The sequence below is a fragment of the Diadema antillarum genome, unplaced genomic scaffold (assembly GCF_040938485.1).
Source record: "Diadema antillarum isolate AM-2024a unplaced genomic scaffold, OU_Dant_1.0 seq00000155_RagTag, whole genome shotgun sequence".
Taxonomy (NCBI): domain Eukaryota; kingdom Metazoa; phylum Echinodermata; class Echinoidea; order Diadematoida; family Diadematidae; genus Diadema; species Diadema antillarum.
Window position 1 is genome coordinate 936339 of NW_027271227.1, and position 26528 is coordinate 962866.

The 26528-nt window shown below is 40.7% G+C and overlaps 1 protein-coding gene across 1 annotated transcript in view; it reads left to right on the forward strand.

Moving 5' to 3' along the window:
* Positions 1-26528, forward strand: part of LOC139727825 (von Willebrand factor D and EGF domain-containing protein-like) — a gene marked incomplete at its 3' end in the record, with an annotated part of 123229 nt that overhangs the window by 66162 nt on the left and 30539 nt on the right. Inside the window, exons 5-11 of the mRNA XM_071638798.1 lie at positions 3489-3625; positions 10255-10353; positions 12217-12306; positions 14303-14438; positions 14807-15024; positions 16286-16359; positions 25137-25200. Coding sequence (XP_071494899.1) covers positions 3489-3625; positions 10255-10353; positions 12217-12306; positions 14303-14438; positions 14807-15024; positions 16286-16359; positions 25137-25200 — 818 coding nt within the window. The remainder of the gene's footprint in view (positions 1-3488; positions 3626-10254; positions 10354-12216; positions 12307-14302; positions 14439-14806; positions 15025-16285; positions 16360-25136; positions 25201-26528) is intronic.

Genomic DNA, 26528 nt, shown 5'->3' on the forward strand with positions numbered 1-26528 from the left:
ATTGTTTGTGTGCTTGTTTGTTTGTTTGTTTTTAGTTGTTTCACTAATTTTCAAAACAGTTCTCTAATAGTTGATATGAATATGCAGTGAGTGAACTTGTGATTCATCACCACAATTCTTTTGATTATGTATAAAGTAATGAAGAAATGAAATTATCCTGTTATAAAGGTGTAAAACGTACTGTTATTCCTGGCTGAATAACTTCAAAATAGTGATCAGTCAGCTATAGGATTTGAGGCTGAAATATGATTGCGTTTGAAAAAAAAAAAGACAATTCAAGATTTTATGTACAAACACTATGGCAATTTTAATCATCAAAGCTTTATCACTTCCATGATATATCTTTGTCCGATTTCCATCAAATTTTACTGTTGTATTTGCAAAATTGTAGCCCCCTACTCTGTATTTTCAGACTAATATTTAATTGGTTCAAACGTCCACCGCACAACATCGCCTTTCACCATTTGTGTGTTTTTATTCATTTGTTTTTTGTTTGTTAGTGTTATTGTTGTTTATCAGGTCTTTCTCGAGCGGAGTTTTCAAACAGAAATTGTTCTCCTGTTTTCTAGAACTGATTCACTTTCATCACATGTTTCATGTTTACTTTCGCAATGCGAATCATGATTATGACTGTTAAGAATATGATAGTTCCAGGGGGTGGGCCATAAGGACCATGAGGACGGGGTATTGGCGGATGACTGAAGATAGGGAGTGGGAGGGAGGGGGAGGGATGGGAGGGAATGAAGGGAAAAGAGGAGGTTCTTATGAGATGTTGCAGAAGGAAGATGAGATGAGTTTGAGGCGGGAAGGAGACGGGGGAGGAAGAAGACTGCATCACGTTCATCATTCCCTTTCTCTGGAGTTGGGCGCTTGTTGATTCCGGTGAAGGTTATTCCTGCCCGACGTGACTTCCCCATCCTCCAAATACAGCCAAGCCACATTAGTTTGCACTCCTTCAAATAGAATCAAGCCACGATAGAATAAGGACGAGTCCATAAAGTGCCCTCCAGAACATTACGTCTGTATGTTGGAATAGCGCTAAAGTTTTGATAACTAGCACAGAAAATAGACACCCATGCATCTAATTTACATAACGTATGCATGTATCACCTTTTCGTTGTTGCTCAAGCAAAAAAAAAAAAAAGTTGTAGGGCCTACATTTTATTAATGTACATATATCATGTGAGAATATTATTGTGAGGTTTGAAAGTGAATGGCCATTCTATTCCGATTCCCTGTCATTTCTTTGGACACAATTTGATAGTTTTGTTTCATTTTTTTTTCAATGCAATCTTGAACATGCGGTTTACTGTACGTGATTATCTCAAAGGGATGGTACAGTATTGGTGGGGATGAAAATTGGACTTTTTAACTTTTTCGCGAGATACCAAGAAAACACTTATGAAATAGTACAGAGCATACCATTTTAAGTTTATTTGATGAAAATCGGGTTTGGAATGGCTGAAACATCCAAAAACAAGGTAAAACAAAACGATCGTAATAAAAGGTAGGCCCCACATTTTATTAATATCGCTCTGTTTGGAATATATCAGCCATTTCAAAACCAATTTTCATCCTATGAACGTTGAATTACTCATGGAATTACATGCTCTTTCATATTTCATAAGAGGTTTCTCATTATCTCACAAAAAAAAAAGAATGTTAAAAACCTGAAGTTAAGTCTCAACCAAATCTATATGATCCCTTTAACGCCCGGAGAGGAAAGAGTAGCAAATGTGAACCTCAGAAGGGAATCGAGTCAACCTAGTTACCTTCTATTAGTTGGCTACAGTGGGAGGAAGGACATTGTAGATACTATTCGAGATCGGCTGTAGGGGGAAAAATGGTGGATCTCGGTATTTTTAGAGTCGTAGTTTTCATTCATCTCGAATAACAGGAGAAAATGTCAGCAATTGCTTGAATGACGCGATATTTCCACTCTCCCGCACTTTTGTTAACGCCCAAGGTGAGAGATAGTGAGATTTTCTTGCCCGAACTGGGTCAAAAAATAAGAGTCGAAAACAGCTAGTGGATGCCAAGACTTGATAGTAGCAGGGAGGTGAGTGTTTCCTCTCACCTCCCTGATAGTAGGCCCCTCGGTGACATTCAATACGAGAAACTCTTGAATTGGAAATTCGACGACTGTTCAACAGTTTCCTCTTTCTTCAAAGAAGAAGATGCACAAGAACAAGAACAACGAATCGCGTGTATCATGTATCCCCCGAAGATGTTTTCTGCAGGAAATGAATCAATACGCAGACAGCTTTCTGTACATGGAGAATCGTTACTCATTATTTCTTTTTCCTCTCTAACTTTGAGAGAGAACGCAAGAAAACAAACAAAATGCCAGTCGAACATCATTCAAGCCGAAATGTCTTGGGGAATTGACGCGCGCACACATTCACGCACGCATTCGCGTACGGACGCACTTCCATAAAATTATTCGCCCATTACTGGGAAACACATTCGTTGATATGCAATCATTACATACAATAGCGAGATGGACAAAGGTGGGAAACAAAGGTGGGAAAGGACAAGATATGAAAAAAGGAATCGTTTGACCATAGACCTAAGTCATGTATACTAAGTAGGCCTATGGTTTGGCAGTGCATGATGGTAGATGGTTAACAATGATTTTCGATTTGTTAACGTACACATTGTGTGTGGGTGGTTTAGATTATCTGGTAGCATATGCAACATGATTTTTTTTTTTTTTTTTTAATCCGACCGATATTTCGCCAAGTCGGTCAAATGGGAACAATGGAGTCACTTTTTTTCGAGCATCGTTTCTAGCTTGAATAGTTTCAATATAACGATATCAAAATACAAACAGCTAATCTTATGAATGTCATTATTCAAATCATCAGAACCATGTTCATATATTTAATCACAGTTGTAAGTATTGAGATTATAAATTGTATCTAAAGTGAACACGACAATGAAAATAGTGAGAAAGAACGGAGTGCATAGGGTTTTGACTTGTCAGTGTTTGAGTGATATTTTTATTGCGGTGAGAGGGAGAGTATGTATGGTACGAGTAAGTGCAGGGTCGTGATAGTGGGTGCTGTTCGTTATTCCAAAGGTTCGTTATTCCGAAGGTTCGTAATTCCGAAGGTTCGTTAATCCGAAACACACAAATTCTTTACCTAGAGGTTCGTTAATCCGAAAATGAAAAAGGGTCCGTTAATCCTAACATTTGTGGCGTTATTCCTAAGGTTCGTTATTCCGAAGATTTGTTAATCCGAAAATGAAATCCGGAATAACGAACCTTCGGAATAACGAATCTTCGGACTGAAGAGCCTGCGGAATAACGAACCTTCGGAATAACGAATCTTCGGACTGAAGAGCCTTCGGAATAACGAACCTTCGGAATAACAAGCTGTAACCGTGATAGCAGTACTCAGTGCAGGTAACTGAATCTTCAGAAAGTTGTGAATGTCATTCATCTATCATGATCCTTCTTTTTTCCTTTTTTTTCCCCATCTCAGAAAGTTTCCCGGCAATTCTAGGTCTTCCCCAAATCACTCCAACTCATTTCGGACGCACGGTGGAACTGCGATGCTCGTTCAGGGGCCTCGAGTCACGTGAGCACTCGACCAAGGGATACACCGTCACGTGGTTCAAGGTTTGACAGTTCACTACATCCTGCTTAACTCTTACCTGTAATGTCTGATTTGACCTTTGACCTCGCAATCTCATTTATCCTCATGTGAGATTGCAACCTGCAAGCATTAGTTAAGATTTTATTCAGTTAGTGACAGAGATGGTATTTGATACAGGTTACTTTCATGCAAGACCTTGCAGCTTAAAGGAGACCTCCGGATGATTTTCAGATTTTTACATTTTGAACAACTATAAGTTAGTTATACTGAGGAAAGAGTTTCAGAATTTGTGATAATTGGGATGAAGAATAAGAATATTTTCAAAATTTAGAACAAATTGCAATGAACAAGGATGATGACATGGCAGAGTCACCATGAGAATGCATGTCAGAGTTGGGGCTCAAGGTAAGCAGAACAAAAGAAGAACGCATGCATAGATTATTCACAGGTGAACTCGCAAGCAAGCGGTATTGTAATGGAATTACACTGCTACATTTCTGAAATATGTGAACCTCCTATGTCATCATCCTTGTTCAGTGTAATTTGTTTAAGGTTTTTCAAAGTATTGTTTCTCTGCTCAAGAACCACAATAAATTCCACAAATCTATATTTTATGCAGTTGTCGATTTATGTACTACATTATGTTAAATTATGAAAATCGTCTAGAATGTCACTTTAAAGCGCATAACAACAGTTGTAAAAAAAAGATTCATAACAAGATAAGAATTATAAAATTGAAATTAACTAGCACAGTCAATTTCAATTCAATTCAATTCAATTCACATTTATTTCGGATATAAAACAAGGTAAATATTACAGGGATTCATTTGGGTGACACCTATAAGAAGCAAACGCTTGTCGGGTAAGGTGCACCCTATTGCAACTGTATAATAAACATAAATAATGATATAATATACAACATAAAAGCGACTAAAAATAAAAAAGATACATGCGTACATACATACAAAATACATTCACAATACAATTTTGTAACGGAAGACGCAGCTGGAATACTTCGAAACGAAAAGATCAAAGATTGTTAGATTGTTGGTCTTTTTTGTCAGTCCATCAATGTGTGGTTCCTTTCGAAGTTGTACGCATGTCAGAAATAGTCACGAATACAGGGAGAGAGGCTGAAATAGTGAATTGGTTTATCATTGCTGCTGTAAATCCATATCCACTGGTATCGCTAAATACATGTACAGTAATAAAATCAATTCGGCATAAACAACTCTTACCATCATCATTGTCTTTAATCGCATGATTATGGCGAATGGTGGACATTGATTTGGGATTTGAATTTTTTTTTGTGTGTTGGGAGGAAATGGTGTGCGAAACACTGATTACACTTTCCTAATGTTTGCAGACATTTTGTAATAAATGCCTTTCCGCACGGGATTAACCGTCTGCTAGTGCTGCTCGTCTCTTCTTTAGGACAAAAGCCTGTCGGACCGTTCAGAGAGGATCACATTTATTCGTCGTCAACCGTAAAAAAAAGAGCTTAAATCCTTTCTGACCTTTGACAACAAACCGTCCTCTCCCTCTGTCTCTTCCTACCAGATTTCTTTTCATGGAAAATTGTTCTTTTGTTGCCCCCTACTCTTTCTGATAATTTCATTATGATTACCAGTTTGGAGATTGTAAGGTAAGGCGCAGTCGGGCCCAGACCTGCTTAACCCTACCTAGTTCCCCTTAACTTACTACATGAGTGGGAGAGGGGTTACAGCTGTATTTCAGAACTGTAAATCTGAATTAAGTTACTTACGCTGGAGAAATGCGTAATTGAGGTTGTCTTTTTTTTTCTCACCATGTATATCTTTCCTTTCTTTTTTTTTTATTGTAGCAAGGAAAAAGGCAACGTTTGCTTGTTTTGCACCAAGAAAATCTCAGAGGAAAAGCGTATTTGTCAGAAATCAAATTAGAAAAAAAAGCAAGGTGGCACCTGTGATATTTTGATTTGTTTGTTTATTTCATTAGAGCCCCGACTTTTCTTGTTTCTTGATTAAAAGGGTATAGGCCTGTAGGGGCAACTCATCCCGTCGAAAGAAAAAAAAAAGTAAAGCGTGACTGCCGATTCCGTGAAGCGGGACTGTCGATTCACTTGTATACCTTTTACCCTCAATAACCAAACCAGTGCCTGGCACAAATTGAAACGCTAACCAGCCAAGTAGGCCCTACTTCTACAGTTGGTTGATAACTCAAGAGGTATAATGATTGCTTGCGTCATGGAGGTGTTCGTACTGTCCCAGATTATTTTGTTTACGATTTCTTTTTAATCATGTGCTCATTTGCAAAATAATCATTACATGGTTTGCGTGGTAAATACCAAACAAATCCATTTGAAAATATGGACACCTTGGCACTGATGATATTGATGAGAACTTGTTCATCTTCGTTTGGTCAAACCAAAGCTATTTTCCAAGCAGACACAGTAGGCTTATAATATCAGTTTTTGTAGCGGCATTTAAAAAAAGTTTCTGCAAGTTGTCCTTGCTGAAAGTTTCTCGTTCAGTTTATCGTAAAGGAATTCGCTCTTCTCCTGGACTTTTAAGACTTGCTAATTAACTTACCAATAACTACGGAACTCCTGCAACTAACACCGTTAATCGCCTCAGAAACTAAGCTTATTAAATCAGTGCAATTCCAAACTTTGTTCAAATTGGCCTTAATTTGGGTGTGTGATGAACTGACTGGCTGAGATTTTATCACAATCGGACTCTTTGTATTTCACGAATTAATGGGATGAATCGCACGCACATAATCGTACTCTATTAGCAGAGGTGATTAGGCCTATGTCATCAACTCAGAAACCCCATTAAAGTGTAGGCCTACTCAAATCTAAACTATCCCTTTTTAACATAAAATGAGTAAGATGTATTCTTGACTTGATCATGCTTTTGAATAGGCCTACTTACTGCTGGAAGAGTTGTGAAATGATGGCATTATTGCCTCTCGTAAAGTGCATGTGCCATTGCCACTAACTGACTGTGATACCTCCTTAATATTAGCGAGTTTTCAGATGTGCGACTCTTGTGCTTATGACGCGCCTCCTCCCCGGTTGGAGGATGGAAACACCTACCATGGACTACGCATGTGCAGAATAACATTTGTATTTTTTTTTTCCTCACAGCCAGCCGCATCTTCATTAGCATGTGTTTCAAACATCTTAACCAAGGCTGCACACTAACCCATTTTCCCCTACTTGTCAGACCTTTCTGTCGGATCAGTTGGTACCCAGTTTTTTCATTTTTTTTTTTGCTGGTCCATTAATGAAAAAAGTTACTGGTCCGAAAACGATTTTACTGGTCAGGAACTGTCCGACCAGTACCAATAAGACAACACAACTACTAGCCATTTTGTCTTAGTTGGAACGTGATAACGAATGCCCGTGATGTTTCCTTTTCTGCTGACGTTTGTGTACATTCCCAATATCCCTTATGAGCTCGTTAAAATCCTTTATGAGAGAGAGAGAGATTCAGTGGGTGGATTTTGTGCATAATACGACAATCATTTGGCACCGTGATGATGGATTAACAGAAGCCGCCGGTTGATATTAGTGACGCTTTTAAACTTCTTATCACCAGAAATTGCTCAATTTTTAATAGAAACTACCCTCCCCGCTCCTCATCTATTTCCTTTACTCTCTTGATGTCCACATCACATTTCCTGCGCAGTCCTGATGATATAGATGTGATTTACGTTGGGGTGCGATTTCCTAGTAATTTGGCGAGTGACAACTTAAACCTGCGCCTTGGAAAATTGGGACATGCTGTCTCTCTTGGGAACATTTTTATGCTTTCTTTGCTCCCTGAGTTGATTTACTTACAGATGATGTAGAATGTGTCACGCGATAAACTGTTATCATAAATTCACTCCCTTGTCCCCCGAAACAGAAGCAATTAGTGTTGAAGAAATTATCATTCAAATTCATTCAATAATGACTAAATATTAGTAACTCGTATTTTTCTTAAAGGGACGAAAACCTGTCATCAGGGAAATGAATGTCATCTGGTATATAGATCGGGAAATTGCATGTTGGTATGTTGGCATCGAAGCTGGTAACCGTAAATCTCCTGCTCCATATAAGCTTTACTGGTTGGATCCAAAAAATGTCAAAACGGACCTCGGAGTTAAAGGGTCGGCCTAAAGAAGCCCGGTTTCATTTGATTTGTTGTGGGGGCTTTCCAATCGAACCTCGTTTTTGTTTTTCAACCTGAAATTGCTTGTCCCATATTTCATGCCATCGTCATCTATTTCAGCGAGCTTACTCTTGCGTATAATTTATTGAAATAAAAAAGAGAAAGAAATGAAATGAAATGAAATGAAATGAAATGAAAGAAATGAAATGAAATGAAAGAAATGAAATGAAATGAAATGAAATGAAATGAGATGAGATGGAATGAAATGAAATGAAATGAAATGAAATGAAATGAAATGAAATGAAATGAAATGGACTGAACTGAACTGAACTGAACTGAAATGAAAGGAAAGGAAAGGAAAGGAACTGAACCGAACTGAACTGAACTGAACGGAAGTGAACTGAACTGAACTGAAATGAAATGAAATGAAATGATAACACTGTTTAAACGCATTAGTCGTAATGATACTGCTCCTGCTAAAAATCATCGTCATTATACTCATGATTACAGTTACAAAAATGTATGCAATGTATGTAATGATGAAAATCGTGCAGTCTAAGGATTGATTAAACGGGCAGGACTCGAATGATCCAGGAGCACTACCCACGTCGCTTACCCATCAGAGAGTTTCCGGAAGCGAGGGGTGAAAGTTCAGGGAGATAATGTATTACTCAGAATGTCACGATACTGCCATGAATAGAAAACATGCTGGGGGCGGTGGCACTCTTTTTTAGACTTCTCTTCAATAGATTACCGTAATGAGCACTCCCCAAGGTCTTAGTAATCACAAGATACCAGGGGGATATTACATCATTTCCCATTTACCGGCCCTCTCCCGCCGTCATATGTTAAAGGGGGTATGTCACGCCATGTTCATTCTCCTTGAATGGACAGCGAATAGTCAGACATTTATATTTTTGAAAGTCCTTGGAATACGGAAGTTTCTGGGGTTTACCCAAGGCGGTACTACTAGTACCTCCTTGGCTTAACGAAGCTGTGATGGTACTCACAGTATTATTGGTTAACGCCCCATTGTGACGAATGCTTACTTGCCCAGTTATTTCTGTTTATTTGTTTGTTTATTTGTTTGTTTGTTTGTTTGTCGTTTAGGGGTGGGTAGTTTTTTGTTTTGTCTCATTGACCTGTGTTTGAAACTTCACAGATCTCATGTGTGATTTTTCCTGTATTGGTTATAGAGTCGACCTGAACTTCAGTTTTATATAGCAAGTTTGTAGGTTTTCGTACTAAACAGGTGTTAAATCTACGAAGACGTTGCTCCGTGACGATTGTCGCTTTTATTCCTTTTGCTCTTGATGTCTAGTTGTTCTGGCTGTTCGATAGCATCACCTGATAGATTTGTGTGATCATCACCTGTTGTCTAGACGGCCACCTGTTTCTCGTTCCTGGTCTCGTATAGTTCTGACTCTCACCTTTTTCCCCTGTTGTCCTCAGGCTGGGTTCGTCCCCTCGTGTGTCTTTCCCCGACAAAATAAAAACAAAACAAAAGTGCTTCGTCGATTACAATTTGATTTTGGATTGTTGACAACACGTTTGAAAACCAAATAAGAATCAAATCCCCAGGTGGTTTACGGGGAACCGAGGGGACAACTGCAATTACAGAGTCATATGCTTCAGTCAAGCACGGCCGGGTAACAAAGCCCTTTCAGTAACTCATGCATTTTTGGCCAGCTCCTGGCCCGAGCTAATTTGGCCCGTGCCAAGCAGTAAAAATTGCGTTCAGTAACTACAGCAGAGCCGCGCTTTTACAATGACCCATTCACGAACTTGGCCACGTAAGGGATAACTACCAAGGCAACTGAACGCGCGCTCCGGCGGAGGGCATGGCCAGGTAATTGTGACCTTTGACCGTGCAAGAAATTTGGTCCGAGCCTGGTACTGCTACAGTTATCATTCATAAACTCTTCGATTGGCACCAGGGCCGAGCCTGGCCCGTGCCTGGTGCTAGCTTCAGCTGCGCCAAAATTGTCCGCTCCTTGCACGGGCCACTTTGGCCCGACCCATTCATAAACTCAAAATTTTACGACTTAGCTCGGGCCTGGCGCTAGCCAGGGGAGTTTAGGGGTATTAACTAAAATACGTACTTTTGATACAGGGCGTTGATATGGTTGTTGTGTAAAATCAGTGTATGACAACGTACTTCAACTATACACCAGCCATACGCATACTCAAATCTGTCCGTTTCTTTATTCCAATGTTGAAACTGTTACGAATGGATAACTAATGAATAAGTAAACCATTATGTCACAGACTGAACTATTACTTAACTCATTAAGGCGAAGAATCAATAATAACAATGAAAGATTGAATGGGTATGTCACTGCATGGGTCAGTGAAAGACCTGGTATATGTTTCATCATATAAACTTTAATTCTTTGGTATTTGCTACATGAGTTATTTATAGCAATTACGTCATATTATCTCTTCACCCTGTCGCCTTCCGCCTGTTTCCATGACGATATTTTTGTTTTTGTTTTTTCTTTTTCTTTTGTCAGGCAGGACCAGATGAAATGTACCAAGAACTGACGTCGAACGACACCTATGATAACTTCGCCTCGCTGGACCTCAGATCTCATTTCTCTCTTGGGGACAAGGTAAGAATCATGGGGGCAGATATAATAATGACCCTTCTCCCCCCCACCTCGCTTTCTTTTTCTCCTCTTTCTCCACCCCCCCCCCCTCCCAGCTATTTCAGGGGATCACACAAGTACATTCCCATGCTCTAACACGCACACACACATGAAACTATGGCACTGAAAAATACGTAAATGAAAACTGACAGAGCAAGAAGGTGACACAGGATATTGTGCTGACATCTGCGACAGATTTTATAAGCAACATGTCATTGATATTTCCCTATTTATGTGTGCTTAATGCGTTAATGAACTTCTTGTGCCGTCTACACGAAAGTAGTCATGAGATGTATCTGTCACTATTATGATCATGCGTGCAATGATGCTCGGACCTTCTCGTGGCTAGTGTATAGTGATACAAACCATTTTCATGTTGCTTGTCACGCGTGCTAGTCTTTCCAACTCGCCTTCTTTATTTCATTTTTTACTTTTTGGGGGGAGGGGGGGGGGGCATTGCAAGTTTAAGACAATGCAAATTATATTGTCTAAGACTCTAGGGAAGAATTCCTTACGGGAAGAATTGTAGCACTTTGTCACCACGTCCTCCAAAGACGTCTATAGTTTTTTCTTTTCGCAGCAAAACCGCATACATCACACTTTTGAGAGAATGATGACTTTTGTCTATGATTGTTGTTTGAGTGGCCCCCACCCCTCTTGAGACTACACGTGTTGTCTTGTCTTCCTAATCACATTTAGACACGGTTTCGCATTTGCTTCTCATTTCGCACTTGTCATCTTCGTTTACTCATGCGCACATCCTATTCTTCCATCATCCCCACCACTTGCTCTCGAGCACACTCTCCTCTGATTTCAAACCTTGGGCTCCATTTTAGAGTTTTGCTTATAATCACACTACCTGTATTCCTTTACTTGTTTCTGTTGGTTTTTTTCTGGGTGGATGAAAACACATACGTACCTCTTTTGTCTGTCTGTATGAACGTTTCATTCTGCCATGAGGAGGAAGTGAGAGGGTAAGAGGTTTTCTTTATTAGGTGAAAATAAAAAATATCATTAACTTTATATTGAGAGTATAGTACATTTTTCCTCTTATCCCGTACCAGAATGCTGTAATGAAGCTTAAGGTGCAATAGTCGACATCGTTGGGACTAACCAAATTCCAAGTATGGAAAATTCATATCGCATTGTTTCAAACTCTTTCTGCGTTGGGTGTTGAAACACGTTCCGGAGCTTGTTGTTGTTATTTTCGTTTTTAATACACGAACACGGTCCTTATCCCCTTCCCAGTATCCTTGGACCCATTTCACTGCATCATACTCACCTGGCAGTGTGTAACGCTGCTACTTCTTACCCCTCATCTCCAAGGACCTATGGTTAGGGTCACGGTTGTGATAGGGTTTTAGGTTTAATATCATGGGAGGATTAGGATTAGGGTTAGGATTATGTTTGTGAGGAATAACTTATGTTTGGCTGAGCGTGCAGATATTTCATTGGAACAATTGTCACAGAAGCAAATGTCATGGAACCATCTCTCCCTACACATTTCAAAACGTGTACCTCTCTGTTCTATTCAATTCTCACACTCTTGTGTTCATTATGCCTTAATCAGAATTATAATCGGGTTTTTCACCCCGACCTTCATCGTCGCTATCGATGTTGTTCTTGTCATCGTCATCATTCATCACTATTATTGATCACCTCAATCATCACTGATATCATCATCGTCGTCGTCATCAATAACATCCACAACTGCTACGGCTAACGTAGCAAAGGCATTCGTCCAACTGTCCTGTTTTAGCTCTCGGCCATTCGTCATCCAGGTTACCATGGTAACGAATAAATCTCACTCTCTCCGTTTCCTCCCAGGTGATCTGCACGGTCCAGGCGTTCTTCAACGAAACGCGGCAGCTGAAAAGCCCCCCGATCGAGAGCGATCCGTTCCACATCACGATCACGGTAAGAACACTTTTCCCTCCCAAGGGAGAGTTTAGCGTTTCATTGATACCTCGTCACACCGAAGGTCACGTCAGTTGCATCATTAGATGAGTGAGCTATCCGAGATACCTTCCACTTGACCTAAAAAAAAAGAAAGATCGCCAAAGGAGCCGTAAGGACTCATTTTCTCTCCAAACGAACTAAATAAGGTAATGACGGGATTGGAATATTCATGATGACATGAGTGTGATGACTTCTTCATAGTCAATGGTAGTTCAGATGATGTGTTGCGCATTACCCCAACAGTAGATTGTAATTACAATGTATGACTTGTATTGCGACATACTGTTCGGTATTCTACCATTTTTTTTAGGCGAAAGTCTCTTTTTCAGATCTTGTTGAGATCGAAAAGCCTGATGTGAGTTCACATTTCTCTGAAATTTAACTTAACGTCGTTTGTGTGTTTGTGTGTGTGTGTGTGTGTGTGTGTGTGTGTGTGTGTTTCCGAGACAAAATGAGACTGTGTCCTTATAGTGTCATTGATAATAAGCGGCGCCTTCTTTCAAAAAAACAACAACGACAACAGTCAGTCTCGTGTCACACAAACGGTTTTTCAGTGAGAGTTGAAGAGCTTCAAGAAAACACCTCGTTGTTTTACTTGTTATTGAGTATATCTGTAACTGTAACCATTTGGTAACTGTCATTATTTGTAGTTTTGGACGACGGCCCCATTCAATACAGTAACACATTGTATAAATCCCTGTGTGTTTCTTGAGCGAGAGTTGCATTGACTGCTTTCTGCACTCTAAATTTGCTTCTAACTTTGTTCAATACCAGCCAACAAACAACAAACAAATTACAAAGCAACAAAAGCTATGCAGCACACCCATGTGCACGTGTGTTCCAACAAGGGGGTCAAAAATCCAAAATCCCATTCCTCCACCACCACTGTCACCACCTTACCCTCCCATTCGGATTGTGTGTGCGTGTGCGTGTGTGTGTGTGTGTGTGTGTGTGTGTGTGTGTGTGTGTGTGTGTGTGTGTGTGTGTGTGTGTGTGTGTGTGTGTGTGTGCGTGTGTGTGTGTGTGTGTGTGTGTGTGAGCCTGTGCAGTCGTGAAGGTTTCCTTGAGGTTAATTAACTCGTCATGACGAAATATTCAGGCTCTAATGGGTTGCTGGTCCTGAGTTAATCAGGGTATTAATGAGTCGATTTCAAAATGAGAATTTTCGACTGGAAATCCGTCGTGGTCTGGTATGTGCAGCTTTGCCACGAGACAACCTTGGTGAGATTACATCATGACTGTTTCTCAGATGTCCTGGTATTTATTAACAGTGGTCAACATGGCATATTACATTAAAAATATCATGCAGTATTTCCTATGACATACTGTGCTGCCAGCTAGTCACCGTAGGTTCAGATATTTATATAGCCATAAGAGTGGAGACTGGAGAAGACATGCATTGTGCGTGCGTTGTTATGATTATACCAAACGTATTCGGAAGTACAGAACACGTAGAAGCAGCTACCACCTGTCAACAATAGCACATACAGCCTTGGCTTCTGCGAGGCCACAAATTACCATGCATTATGAAGATATTTCCTAGACAGAAAGCAGTACATTCCGAGAATATATACCAAGGATATTAATAGTCCTTCGTTTTCCCTCTCTGTCTCTCTTTCCCTTCCTCTTCTTCTTTCTTTCTGTCTGGACTATCCGTGTATGAACCTTAACAGTTTACCCTCCCCTCGTCCTCCATTCTGTGTATCCATCTCTCTATAATATCTATATGTCTGTCTGTCTATATTCTCTGTTTCCCTGCCTTCGGCCTTGGCGATAGCGTTAGTTTTTACAATGGTAGTCCCATCAAGTTTCGTCTTCCTTGTGTCTTTCGAGGGACTGTCAACTTCACTATAATGTGTCTTCTCACCTACATTTATAGCACAGTTAGCCTTCCATCGCCACACTGGTCAATTCATTGTACTTCCACCACCTTGCAATGTGTCTCTCTGTACAGGTGTCCCCCGGGACGCTGGAAATTGCAGAGGATGGACAGCGCCATCTAGTGGCGTTCGAGAGCACAGTACCCATCCACTGCGAGGACGCCAGTCGTTCGTGTTCGGTGCTCATTCCGCTTTCGACTATTAGTAATGGTAACAGAAAATAAAATCCATACAAATCACTCCCTTACGACATCAATAGATCCCCATATATTGCTTTTTGTTTTATTATTTTTTTACAGGACTCTCAAAGCCATGCTAAGAACTACGACATAAAAACTGAGTTGTAATATCTGCAATTCGACGGGATGTGTTAAACATCTTCCAGATATGGCATTCCCAAGTGTTGTTAGTCACGTGTCAATAACGTAAATCAGGGAAGTGATGAGTGATTCGAATCCACAAATGATGCTAACAACGGTAGAACTGACTTCAAGTTCTTTAAAGTGGCCTGGTTTGCATTGAATGATAAAAACTAATGATAACAGTCATTTCCTTCTAATTTCTCACCCCCGACGAAGACGCCCAGGGTGGATACGATATTGCGCTGTCGGAATGTTTCGTCGAGTTTCGGCCCCGATCGTGCGGCTCTTCGGACGCCAGATGCAGGCAGGCCTTCATGTTCGTCACGGCCGTGACAGATTTCCAGCACGACGGAAGAACTCAGAACGAGATCGTGACCGGCCCCGTGATTAGTTCGGATCCCTTCTGGAGTGGCTTTAACCCAGGCGACGTGGAGGTGAGGGATATCGTGTTTGTTTTTTAGTTGTTTGGTTGCTTTCGTGTTGTTGTTGCTGTTGTGTTGTTGTTGTTGTTGTTGTTGTTGTTGTTGTTGTTGTTGTTGTTGTTGTTGTTGTTGTTGTTGTTGTTGTTGTTCCTGCTGCTGCTGCTGTTGTTGCTGCTGCTGTTGCTGCTGGAATCTGCTGTTGTGTCGATGACGTGCATGATATTTTGAAAATGGATTGAGGTCACACACATAAAGGAGAATGCAATTTACTGAGAAAAAAAATGAGACGCGGTCTTTTCCTTTGAAAATCTAGTAAACAAAGCTAAACATCAGAGCAATAAGAGTAAAATGAACAACAAATAAAAAATAATAATTTTGAGCGTCAGTGTCTTTTTTTTTATCTGTGTTAGTTCAGCTAGAGAAAAAGAAAAAGAATCAGGGTTGGAAAAGAAAGAATCAAGGTTTGATAAAAAAAAACAAACCCGAAAATATGCTTCCAAAAAGAGTGATAATTTTCAAGTTACTCAATTTCCCGTAGTCAACATGGTCAATATTATATTCCAAAGACAATCGAGAGCATTACAGAATGAATCAATCAGTATTCACCGTTCAATAACATGTTGGCATCTATTCATAAAGCTCTTTGGAGGGACAATACCATCATCAAAAACTTGTAGATTCTAAAGTGATTTCTAATTATATGCATTCGAACATCATTTCGCTGCTTGCGTTCTCGAAAATGGCCACTGCACTTTTAAACTGGGTGTTTATATCTTGAGTTGCATACTTTCATATTGCAAATTTTCTGTTCTTTTTATGTCTTCAGTGTTGTTATGTGTTTGCTGGAGGGGAAAATGCGGAAAGTCGAGAGTTTTCGCGGTAGTATTCTGAACATACGTCAATCAATTCATGCATTGAAATCAAGGGCATCGTTAAACATACAAAACACAACAACGAACGTGTTCGTGTCAAACTGTTCATGTCTGTGTGACCTTAAGGGATGAGGTCATACAAATGATTTGTGTGTTGATGATATTCAGCTCTATTCTTCAAGTTTTATGCATGGTTTTGCTCTAGTTCATTAGATTTTATTTTCTACTGCGGGGGTTGGAAAAGTTTGATAACAATTTAATTGGCCATATTCGCAGGCCCTGAAAGACCGCCATGAGATTTGGATGCGGTTTCCATGGCTGCGAGGCATCCTGCGTTCCCTGACCTCACTCCCTAATGAGTTGGTTCTCCCCCTCTTGTTTTCTCTTCCCTTTCCTCCCAGGTTCTAGTGAGTGATGTACCCACTGCGCAGTGCTACTCCTTCACCGACCCGCACTTCATCACGTTCGACAGAAAGTAAGTGCCGCAGTGGGACCCTCTGTGTGACTTTCACGCACCGTTTGCGTGTCCCTTTCCACGATGCCCTAACTCTCTGCACTCCTTCAAGAATGCTCCTACCCCACCCCTTCCCCTCTGTTCCCCTCTCCCTCGCACTATCTACATGTACTTAGTTTTCCCCCTGTTTTATTTTTTTTCCTCCCGTTTGCTTCAGCCAAATTACCTGCCCCGTCTCTATTTCCTTCCATCTTCCTTCTTGTCATGTCGACACGAATGTCTTCGTTGAGCTCATTCGTGTTTGCACGCGATTCGTCACGGCAAACCTTCCAGACGAGCCGGGCTAGACCAAGACATGACCCCCTGGCCTGTAAACGTGTTGCTTGTTTTATCAATATTTGTCAGACGCGGCAGACTTCAGACTTCATCGCTACTCCCAATTTGCTCCGCCTTCCTCCCAATCACGGTTCATTTGATCGTCACGAAAGAGAAATATACCCTAAAATAAAAAGCAAAAATATATAAGTGTATGTTATGATTGCATTGAGATGAGCTGAAAAACAATGTCGCCCTATCGCTGCGCAAAACGTTAGTCGAACAAAGGTAGTCACACACGTTTGAAGAAACTGAATGATAGAAACTTATGTAAGATTGCATGGGAGACTACTAATAACAACCTTGTTCAAGCTGCCTGTGAGCTATCTTGCCCGAGTGTTTCATGTTTTGCATAGTATGAAAGAACCACTTGATAGATTGACTTGGATGAAGAGAAGTCGGTTCCTCTTATTAGGAGGATTATGGCCTCAATTTTCTCTCGAACTCCTAAGCAGATGAGTATCGAGACTTGGGCATAATGAGATTTAATACATAACCCTCCCAAAATTTAAACGAAAGTGCTGCATATGCGCGGTTTCAGTTCCGCAGCCTCTCTTACTCTGTCGAGATGACCAACTAGGATGGGTGGATGGTCAATAGCTCATCAGACAGTCGCGGAACTGTGGTGGTATTTGTTTTGAATTCGATCACATTTTGACTAATTTGCTTCTTGTAGTCCTCTGCGACTAAAGCTAGTTGTAACGATCACCTCCATCATATCATGGTCACAAGTGTACACAGATTTAGCCGGGATTTGACTTAGGCTAACTAATTATTCTAACACTAGTCTGCCTCAAATACGATGATGACGAATGTGATGTATGAAGATGAATAAAAATCACTGATAATGCTGGTGATAGCAACAATGCTAGTAGTACAACCGTAGTAGTAGTAGTAGTAGTAGTAGTAGTAGTAGTAGTAGTAGTAGTGATAATAACAACAATAACAATAATGATAGATGTAACAGTTATGATATTAAGAAAATGAAGAAGAAGATCTTAAAATCACCATCCCCCCCCCCCCAAAAAAAAATGTAAACATATTGATGATATTGATAATGAATAGTGAATGATGATAACAAGAATTAATTGGTATCTGGAAAATGCTGTCATATCTCCCTTACCTTACCTCTGTCTTTGTTCCATCTCTAGATATTTTTTGTTCCAATATCTCACTCTCTTTAAGGTCTCGTTCTCACCGTATTACCTCCCAAGTCATAAATTCCGTGCAGTGACTTCACCATATCCACCATCCCCCTGTTATTTTTCCGTAACTCCTTACTCACCATTCCCTCCCTTTGATTTCCTCGATCACCACGTTTAGTTAAGTCCCGTTTCCCCCCGTAACATCCTTCCTTAGTTTAGAATTCCCCAGTGTATTGATAATCGACGTTTGAAATTAATTACCTCATTCCATGGAAAGTTATCTGCCGCTGCTGTAATTATTAGACCGGCAGAGTTCATTGAACCGGGCCGTGTGCAAACTTGACGAGGTATTTAAGTACGTTGCATCTCGCGGTGCCAAAGGGGTAGTGATATAGAGTACCCCATTGCTTCTGTCTGGCCGCTAGAAGAACAGAATTCTGGCAAAATGTCCAAGCAGTGGTCTTTAAATAAATTATTCGAAATATATGCAGTGAATTTTTTACTTGCTTCGCAACATCACTGACTTCTCCTCACAATGATTCAACTGATGTGAAGGTGCTCTCTGTGATGTCAGAGAAAGATCACATGTTGATGTCTGTGATATTTGCTCATGTTGTTCTTAACATCCTTGACATCAAGTCTACGTAGACATCACAGTGTCATTTAAGGTCAAACTCGATGACAATTGTATTTCAATCGTGAACCGTCTGGTCTCTTTACATTAACCGAAATAATGCAGGGTGTCATCAAAACAGCGAATGATGGATGCCATGACAAAAGATTTATGTTTTCATTGTCTTTGTTAATAAATAAAGAGAACATCTGTTGTTTTCTCTCTTAGTTTCCTTGGTTTGGCAGGGCTATGAAGCAAGGATACAAAATAAAGCTGTTTTTCAATAAAGAGAGGAGGCACATCGTCCTTCTTCTACAATTCGCGAGGTCATTTGGGAAATTGGGGGTATCCCCTGGAATTATCACGAATCTTCGTGTTGATCACAAAAGTGAGCCCTTCATTGCCATTCGCCCAGGTGAGATTACGCAGAATATGAATCGCAGCCGGGCGCGTCTCTCATCGCGACCGGCCAAGAAGTCGCCAAATGTCGTCAGGTTGCTCCGCGAACGAATCTGACCTAGGTGTCGCCGGGCAATTTCCCCCTGTGCTGCACGAGCATGGTCAGCGGATGCTGCCCGATGAGGAACACGCGAGCTCGACGCAACGTCCTATTTTACCGCATTTTAAGAGGAAGAACCAAAGCATCTTAGCAAGGAAGGGTGCTCTATTTACTTGCTTGCGTTTCTCCACGAATTCACGTTTCTCTCTCCTCATCCTTTTCAATCTTCTCTTTATTTTTCCCCTCCTCCACCCTAGCCTTTGTCAAAGACCATCTTACTCTTAACGGATGGTATAGTTTTGGTTGATGTGGAGATTCAGATTTAAACTTTTTGCGAGATCGTAAGAAACCACTTTTATTAAGTATGAATGAGCATACACAATTCTAAGAGGAATTAAAATGTTTATCAGATGAAAATCCGTTTTGATATTGGCTGTGATATCAAGTTGTAATGTTAAGGTGGGTCCCACCTTTTATTGGGATCTGTTTGTTCGGGCCTTTGTTGACAGATGCCACCGCCATCCTTCCCCGACACAATTTCTAACGCAAGCTCGGTTTCAGCTGGAGGCCTTTTTATGTTGCCACGCCAGTCTTTAGGAGTTTCCCGACTTTGAACACTTCCTCTCCAGCCACCGTCTGTTCTTGCCCAAGAGGCGCTGATCCCCCTTTTGTTTTTTGTCCGTTTTGCTTTCAGTCACCGTTCCGTGCGAATGTGGAGCAGCGAAATATGCCTTTGCCGAAATCCTGTGGTTATTGTAGGATAGTAATAATCATATTATTGTACTTCTTTCCTGTACTTCGATAATCATGGAATTATGCAATTTTGGTTTGGTCAGGATGTTTTTCTCCCTAGAGAAGTAGTTATTGTCTAACCTCATGGACGTTCACCCGGTGAACTTAATCCCAAGTGCGAGTAGTTCATATTAAAAACGATCAACGAATAGAGACGAGACTAGAGCGATTTTACCAACCTTGTAGGAGACCTATTATAGTAGATAAGTTCGTGTCAATTAATGATTCTCCCTGTGCTAAGAAGCAAACGAAGCACACACACACGCACACACACACACACACACACACACAAACCTTTCTAGATATGTCTAAATTTCAGTAAATAAAGTCGCGTTTACGCGTTCTTCTCTTACCAACGAATTCATTCTCACCTCGTACTCAATGTGTCATGACAGTGTAGATGGGAATCTAGGATGTGAATAAAACAACAAGTTGGCGCTTTGCTCTAATAAATCATTTCGACTCTTCCTCTCGATGATCGTTAAGTTCAAGCGACATGTAGGCATGCTATGATGAAATCCTAAAATGGCATTAAAACACCCCATCCTGTTGGATTCAGGTTTTCCTCACAGTATTGATTGTATATATTTATATTCATATTTACACTGTTGTATATAGTCTTGTATGTGTGTTTGTACCCAAAAAGTAATAAACATTTTATCACATCGGACGGCCTCTGGAGATGGGGAAATTGATGGCGAGAGAGAAGGAAGGATGTTTTAATTGATCCTCAAATTCTTTCACCTTCTCACTTTCCACTTCCTATTTCCACCGCCCTCGGTATGACGGTATATAGACAACATATGGTGCAAAAGGCCAGTGTCTGTGCTTGGATAGAAAGGAAGAAAAAATATCCGATGCATAATGGATTAAAAAAGAAAATCTTGCTGGCAAGGTGTCACGACAAGGTCAAAATGTGGCTGCATATGATGAAACACATGCCCCAACATTTGATTCGCGGTTAATTAATACGAACGTGTGTGCGCGTCTCATCTGAATCTTGATACGCACCTTCTCCCCCCCCCCCCCCGCCTCTCCCCCTCTCTCTCTCTCTCTCTCTCTCTCTCCCTCTTGTCATTTTCGTATCTTCCTCTGTCTCCCTCTCTCTTTATCCTTCTTCTTTTTCTTCTTCCTCCTCTCTCTCATTCTGTCTCTTTCTTTAACAATCTCGCCATCTTTTAAGTAGTGTTTCGACAATTTCGTGTCTCGATCATCGACGTTTCATAGGAAGTTCTAACCCCAACACGTACAGGCACTTTGAAAAGGGGTCATCCCACGAGCCCGCCACCCACGAGTCATACGACCCACGAGACATCGACATTGAAAAGAGGTCCATGAGTCAGACAGTCCATGAGCTTCACACTAGGCAAATAAGGCCCATGAGTCCAACACTAGGCAAGGAAGGCCCACGAATTAGACACAAAGCAAAAAAGGCCCATGAGTCCGACACTATAGGCTAACATGGCCCATCACGAGACGGACACTGCGTACATAAAGCCCCGTGACGTAATGAGTGTCGGACTCATGGGACCTATTTGTCTGGTGTTGAGCTTGTGGGCCTTGTTTGCCTATTCTTAGAGGGATGGTACAGTTTTGGTTGAGATGGGGCGTCGGGTTTCCAACGTCTTTTGATGATTTTTTTTTTTTTTTTTTTTTTAGATAACGCGAAACCTCTTCTGAAATATGAAAGAGCATGTAATTCTAAGACGAATTCAAAGTTTATTTGATGAAAATTGAGTTTAAAATGGTAGAGATATCCAAATCAAAGCAATCCTAATAAAAGGTTGGCCCCACCTTTTATTGGGATCGCTTTGTTTTACTTTGTTTTTGGATATCTCCAAATATCCAAAAAACCTCTTAGGATTGTCTGCTCTTTATTTCATATGTGGTTTCTAAGTATCTCACAAAAAGTATAAGGCTGAATCCTCACCTCAACCAATACTATACCATCTTTTTAATGTCGAACTCATGGGCCTTATTTGCCTAGTGTCGAGCTTGTGGGCTGTATGACTCATGGGTGTCGGACTCGTGCCGTGCACCCCTTTGAAACAATGTTTTCAGTCTGAAAAAAAAAATCTGAGCTGTATGAGTCTCTGATATTGTGTTAACATGAAGCTATGGAGCTATGGAGTTAGAAATAATTATTATGCTATAAAATGCTTCGAAACATGAAAATTAAACAAAAAGGGAAAAGATCAATAAACGGTTTATTAGCAGGAAATTTGTGCTCAAATCTTGTGGTAGTGGTAGCATAATTTGTGTGATGTAGAGTTTTGTCATGCATTTCATGTCATATTTTGCGCACTGGAAACAAGCACAGGGTAAATGCATTAAAACATTTCAGACCTCGCAAAATACACAATACGATTACCAGAACATGTTGTCTTCATGGAAACAGCTTTTCAAGTCAGTGCAAAGACTTTCTTATAATAAGATGATCTTGCACGTAAGGTAGAGCTTCGTCCTTTCTTATCCCGTTGCCTGGGTAACCACATTCCGGAAGCAAACCATTCACACGTCATCTTGCAATGCCCAAGACTTCATGTCAAGCAACTACTTCACTTGTCATCATCCAAACAGTCGCTCTCGTAATATTGGAACATGAAACACGCAACAACATATGACCCTTTTGTCCGTTGAGGTCACGACGAGCTGTTGTCGGCGTTTCCGGCTTGTTGTGGATGTGACTGCTTTAGCGCTGTTGAGGTTGTCATTATTTATTCGTTCTTTTCAGGCGTGATTGCCTATCGGACTGCCTCAGTCTATTACTACATAACCGACGATTCTACAGCAGGAAATGATACTTGAAAAATGATGATAGCAAAGAAAAGGGCGATGTTAAGAGGTCGAGCACACGATGTTGTCACTCTTGTTAATGATTCATTATTTTTTAATTCTTGCGTATCCCATCCAGAGCAGTTGTGTCATCACCTATTAGTCCATGCCGTATCAAAATGCCGTATTTGTCTCGGTGATCTATGTGTGTTCAATGCTCAGCGCAGTACAAATTGTGTACATATTTGTTTTCATTGCAAGATTGTAGGTTGCAAGAAGTGGACCCCTTTGAACAAAATCAGCCTTGCTGAAAGGGCTGTCCACCCTGTTGCTGGAAATAAATAGATCAATTGTTGTCTTTTTTCACATCATTTTAGTGGCGCACGTATTCGCATCCATTTTCACACCGTCTTCATTTCCCACCTCATCCTCGCTGTCCTCACTTTATTGATAGCCTTTCCTTTATTATTGCCGTCCTCTCCCTCCTTTCACGGTTCTTCAACCACTTTGAGATCTTCTCAAGAAAGCGTGCAACGTTTATTGTTTGAGCATGCAGGTGTATCAGAAGTAATCGCAACCGATCAAGAGGCTCTTTTGTATTATGCTCTCCCCAAGGCATACTGAAGTAAATCCCGCACCTGAGAGGTGATCATTAAAATCCTCAGCTCTCGCTTTCTCCACCATTCCCATCCCCATCCTTTACTCCGAACCATCCCCCCCCCCCCCCCCCCCCGACACCAACAGCCCTCCCGTTCCCCCCGGGGCCGTCACCACCACCTGTTCGCTCTTTTCCGACTCAAGACCACAAAACGCGCCATTATTTTGGCAGCGGATTCATGGAACATGTAATTGATAAGATTTTAAAGGGCCGGCATTTTCATGTTTGGTCGACAAGAAGGCCATAGAGCATTCTTCATTGGAAGATAAAGAGATTACACGTATTGGTAATATTTTGGTGGAGAAATGATGGTCGAACGTCTATTCTTCCTTTCGTTTCTTTTCGTGTTCTCTCTTAACCACCGTCGTGAAGATGCCGATTCCTGGCATTACGCAGCATTTTTTTTTTTTTTTTTTTGCGCAACATTTTTTTTTTTTATTTGAAAGCCTCCTCAGCGAGATTATTTTCCTTTTCAGAATGAACACAAGTCTTTGATCATGTTTAATATCTCCAAGGAAAAGATGACTCTCACCTCGCACTTGAGAAGAGGGAAAGAAGACTATGAAAATCTACACCCGTTTCCTCCAATGTTAAGAGATTTTGTTTTACAGTCATTACATGTTTTACAGTTATCACATTGTCATCCCTTTGCTACACTCCTCCTCTTCCTTTTACTACTTCTTTTTATGATAAATAAAGGTACAAAACTCTTTTTATGATTGCTGTGTTGCTGATTTATATTCATTTTCACCGTTGTAATTATTTCAAATAATATTACAGTTATCAATATCAATATTCAGATTAATTATGTGGTAATACGGATATTGGTAGCAGCAGCAGCAGCAGTAGTAGTAGTAGTAGCAGCAGCAGTGTAGTAGTAGTAGTAGTAGTAGTAGTAGTAGTAGTAGTAGTAGTAGTAGTAGTAATAGTAGTAGTCGTAGTAGTAGTGGTATCATCACCATCATCTTCATCATCATCTTCATCATCATCGTCATCATAAATAGCGTCAGCATTAGCCTACTTTGAAATGTTTACACCAGTGAAGGTCATTAATTAAAGACATAGGTATTCATTCTTTGCAGGTAGGTATATGCGCAGAAACGTGACAGAGAAAGAACAAAGCAAAACAAAAACAAATGGGCCAACACCTTTCCCCTTGGCAGGTGTTTCGTATTCCCTTCAGCGTCACACTTCACCGTGACATTCTTTCGTGGTACGTCAGTTCCCTATATTTATATGGAGCATTTTCTTACAGATACATTAAGGGTGCCAAAAACGATGTCGTGCCAAATTTGTACCCAAGGACGCACGACAGGAAGGCGCTCTCTCAAGTTGAAAGCTTTCTCAACTGTGAAAGTGAATAAAGCAGCTCAAGGAGAGATGACTCTAAAGATATTGTCATGGATGCATTTTTACTCGCAATGTGGTGATAGAGAAACGCGGACTTCAGATGCATCTTGCGAACATGTTCATTTTATTGTTGTCCATGTAAAACACACACACATACATGCACACACACACACACACACACACAAAAACCCACGATAAAGTTTTGACTTCGTTATGGGACAAAACAACGAAAGTTTCATGCAAATATGTTTGTTTTGGGGGTATTTTTTTATAGAACAGATGCAGGTATGTGATGCAAACATTATGCTGTGATGATATGATTTTCTCTCAAATCGTTTATTCGCTGACACGAAATTTTGTCCCTAAATGTCCTTTTTGGCTCTGAATTTCAGAATAAGAAATCATATCATGCACATCACTCTTTACTAGCATTTCGACAGTTAAACGATTAGCGTGTTTACGTTTGATTTTAGTTGTATATGTGTGTGTGTAAACCCTGTGTTAGTGCGTGTGGTGTGTATTTTTTGTACTTGTGATAATTTCAATGAAGTTAAACGATGTTTCTTTGTGTCTGCTCTCGCTTTTTTGCAGGAAGTATGATTTCTACAAAACTGGTACCTTTGTTCTGTACAAGAGCTTAAGTCGAGAATTTGAGGTAAGTGTTTGACGTATGTTTACGTAAATGACTTTGCAAAGATGAATTATGATCATGAATTTGAACATTTATTATGTTGGCACATAGGAAATTCCTGAGAGAGTATGTACTGTCATTATAATTGGAATAATTGAAATCCCGCGTGTTCTCAACGACTCATTTGAATGTATTTATATGGAAAGTCACTACCAGCAACGCGGGCAACGTTAAAGTAGAGCTTGCCGGTGTCTATAACATCCTCTTCATATTAATACGACTAATGTTAATATACTTTCTCTTACAAACTATGAGAGAATGAACAATCAGGATTGACATACTAAAACCGTGAAGACTCACCACGAAACATGCTACAGGGGCACGAAATACAAGATGATGAGGTAGTACTATGTTTGGATGCACGTCACGAGCTCTACACCCACGAGTCATGCGGTCCACGAGTCATACAGCCCACGAGTCATACAGCCCATGGGTCAAACAGCCCACAAGTCGTACAGTCCACGAGTCATACAACTCACAAATTATACAGCCCACGAAATAGATACTTGAAAGTCATCAAGGCCAATGAGCTCGACATCAAGTAAAATATGCCCACGAGCTATAACCGTCCGCCAGCTCGACACTAGGCCGTATGACTCGGGCGCTGCATGACTCGTGGTTGTCGAGATCGTGAGATGGCCCCGTGTCTCTGTACCATTTACCGGTTGCACACTCCGCACATCTCTTTCCAATGGATCACCTCATCGGCCTTATGCCAAAAGGGCCTTAACACCATATACGTTGTACACTATTAGTTCCCTTTTGGCATGAGGCCGACGACCTGTTCTCTGTGGTGTATCGCTTTACGTATTATATTGTGTGGAGGAGTTACATACTCAGAGGCAATATAGAGACAGGAACTTCACCCGATCGTAGTTGGGAGGATAAGTGATCTTTATTGGTGAATCTTTCTGATTTATTACATGTCTGTACAGGCAGTTGCATAGAGGTTCAATTTAGTTAAATGTTAGGATGAGGGGGCGAGGTGATGTGGTTAGTCTACTTTGAAAGTGGTCAGCGATGCTTATGCCTTATGTGATGTCGTTGGTCAAGAGGTAGTGGTTGGATAATAGTCCTGACAGTGGAATGTGTGCTGGCGTGTGATTGATGAGGAGTGATGATGACAGAATCACAACATTCAATGGTCAGTGGATATTACACTCTCCTCGTGCGTCTCTCCAGATCATGTATTGCCTGACACATTGCATGAAACTCATCTTCATAACAATGACATGACATGGTATTGGTGTTCTCTTCCACGTCATTGTCTGAAATGTCAGCGCATGCGTAAT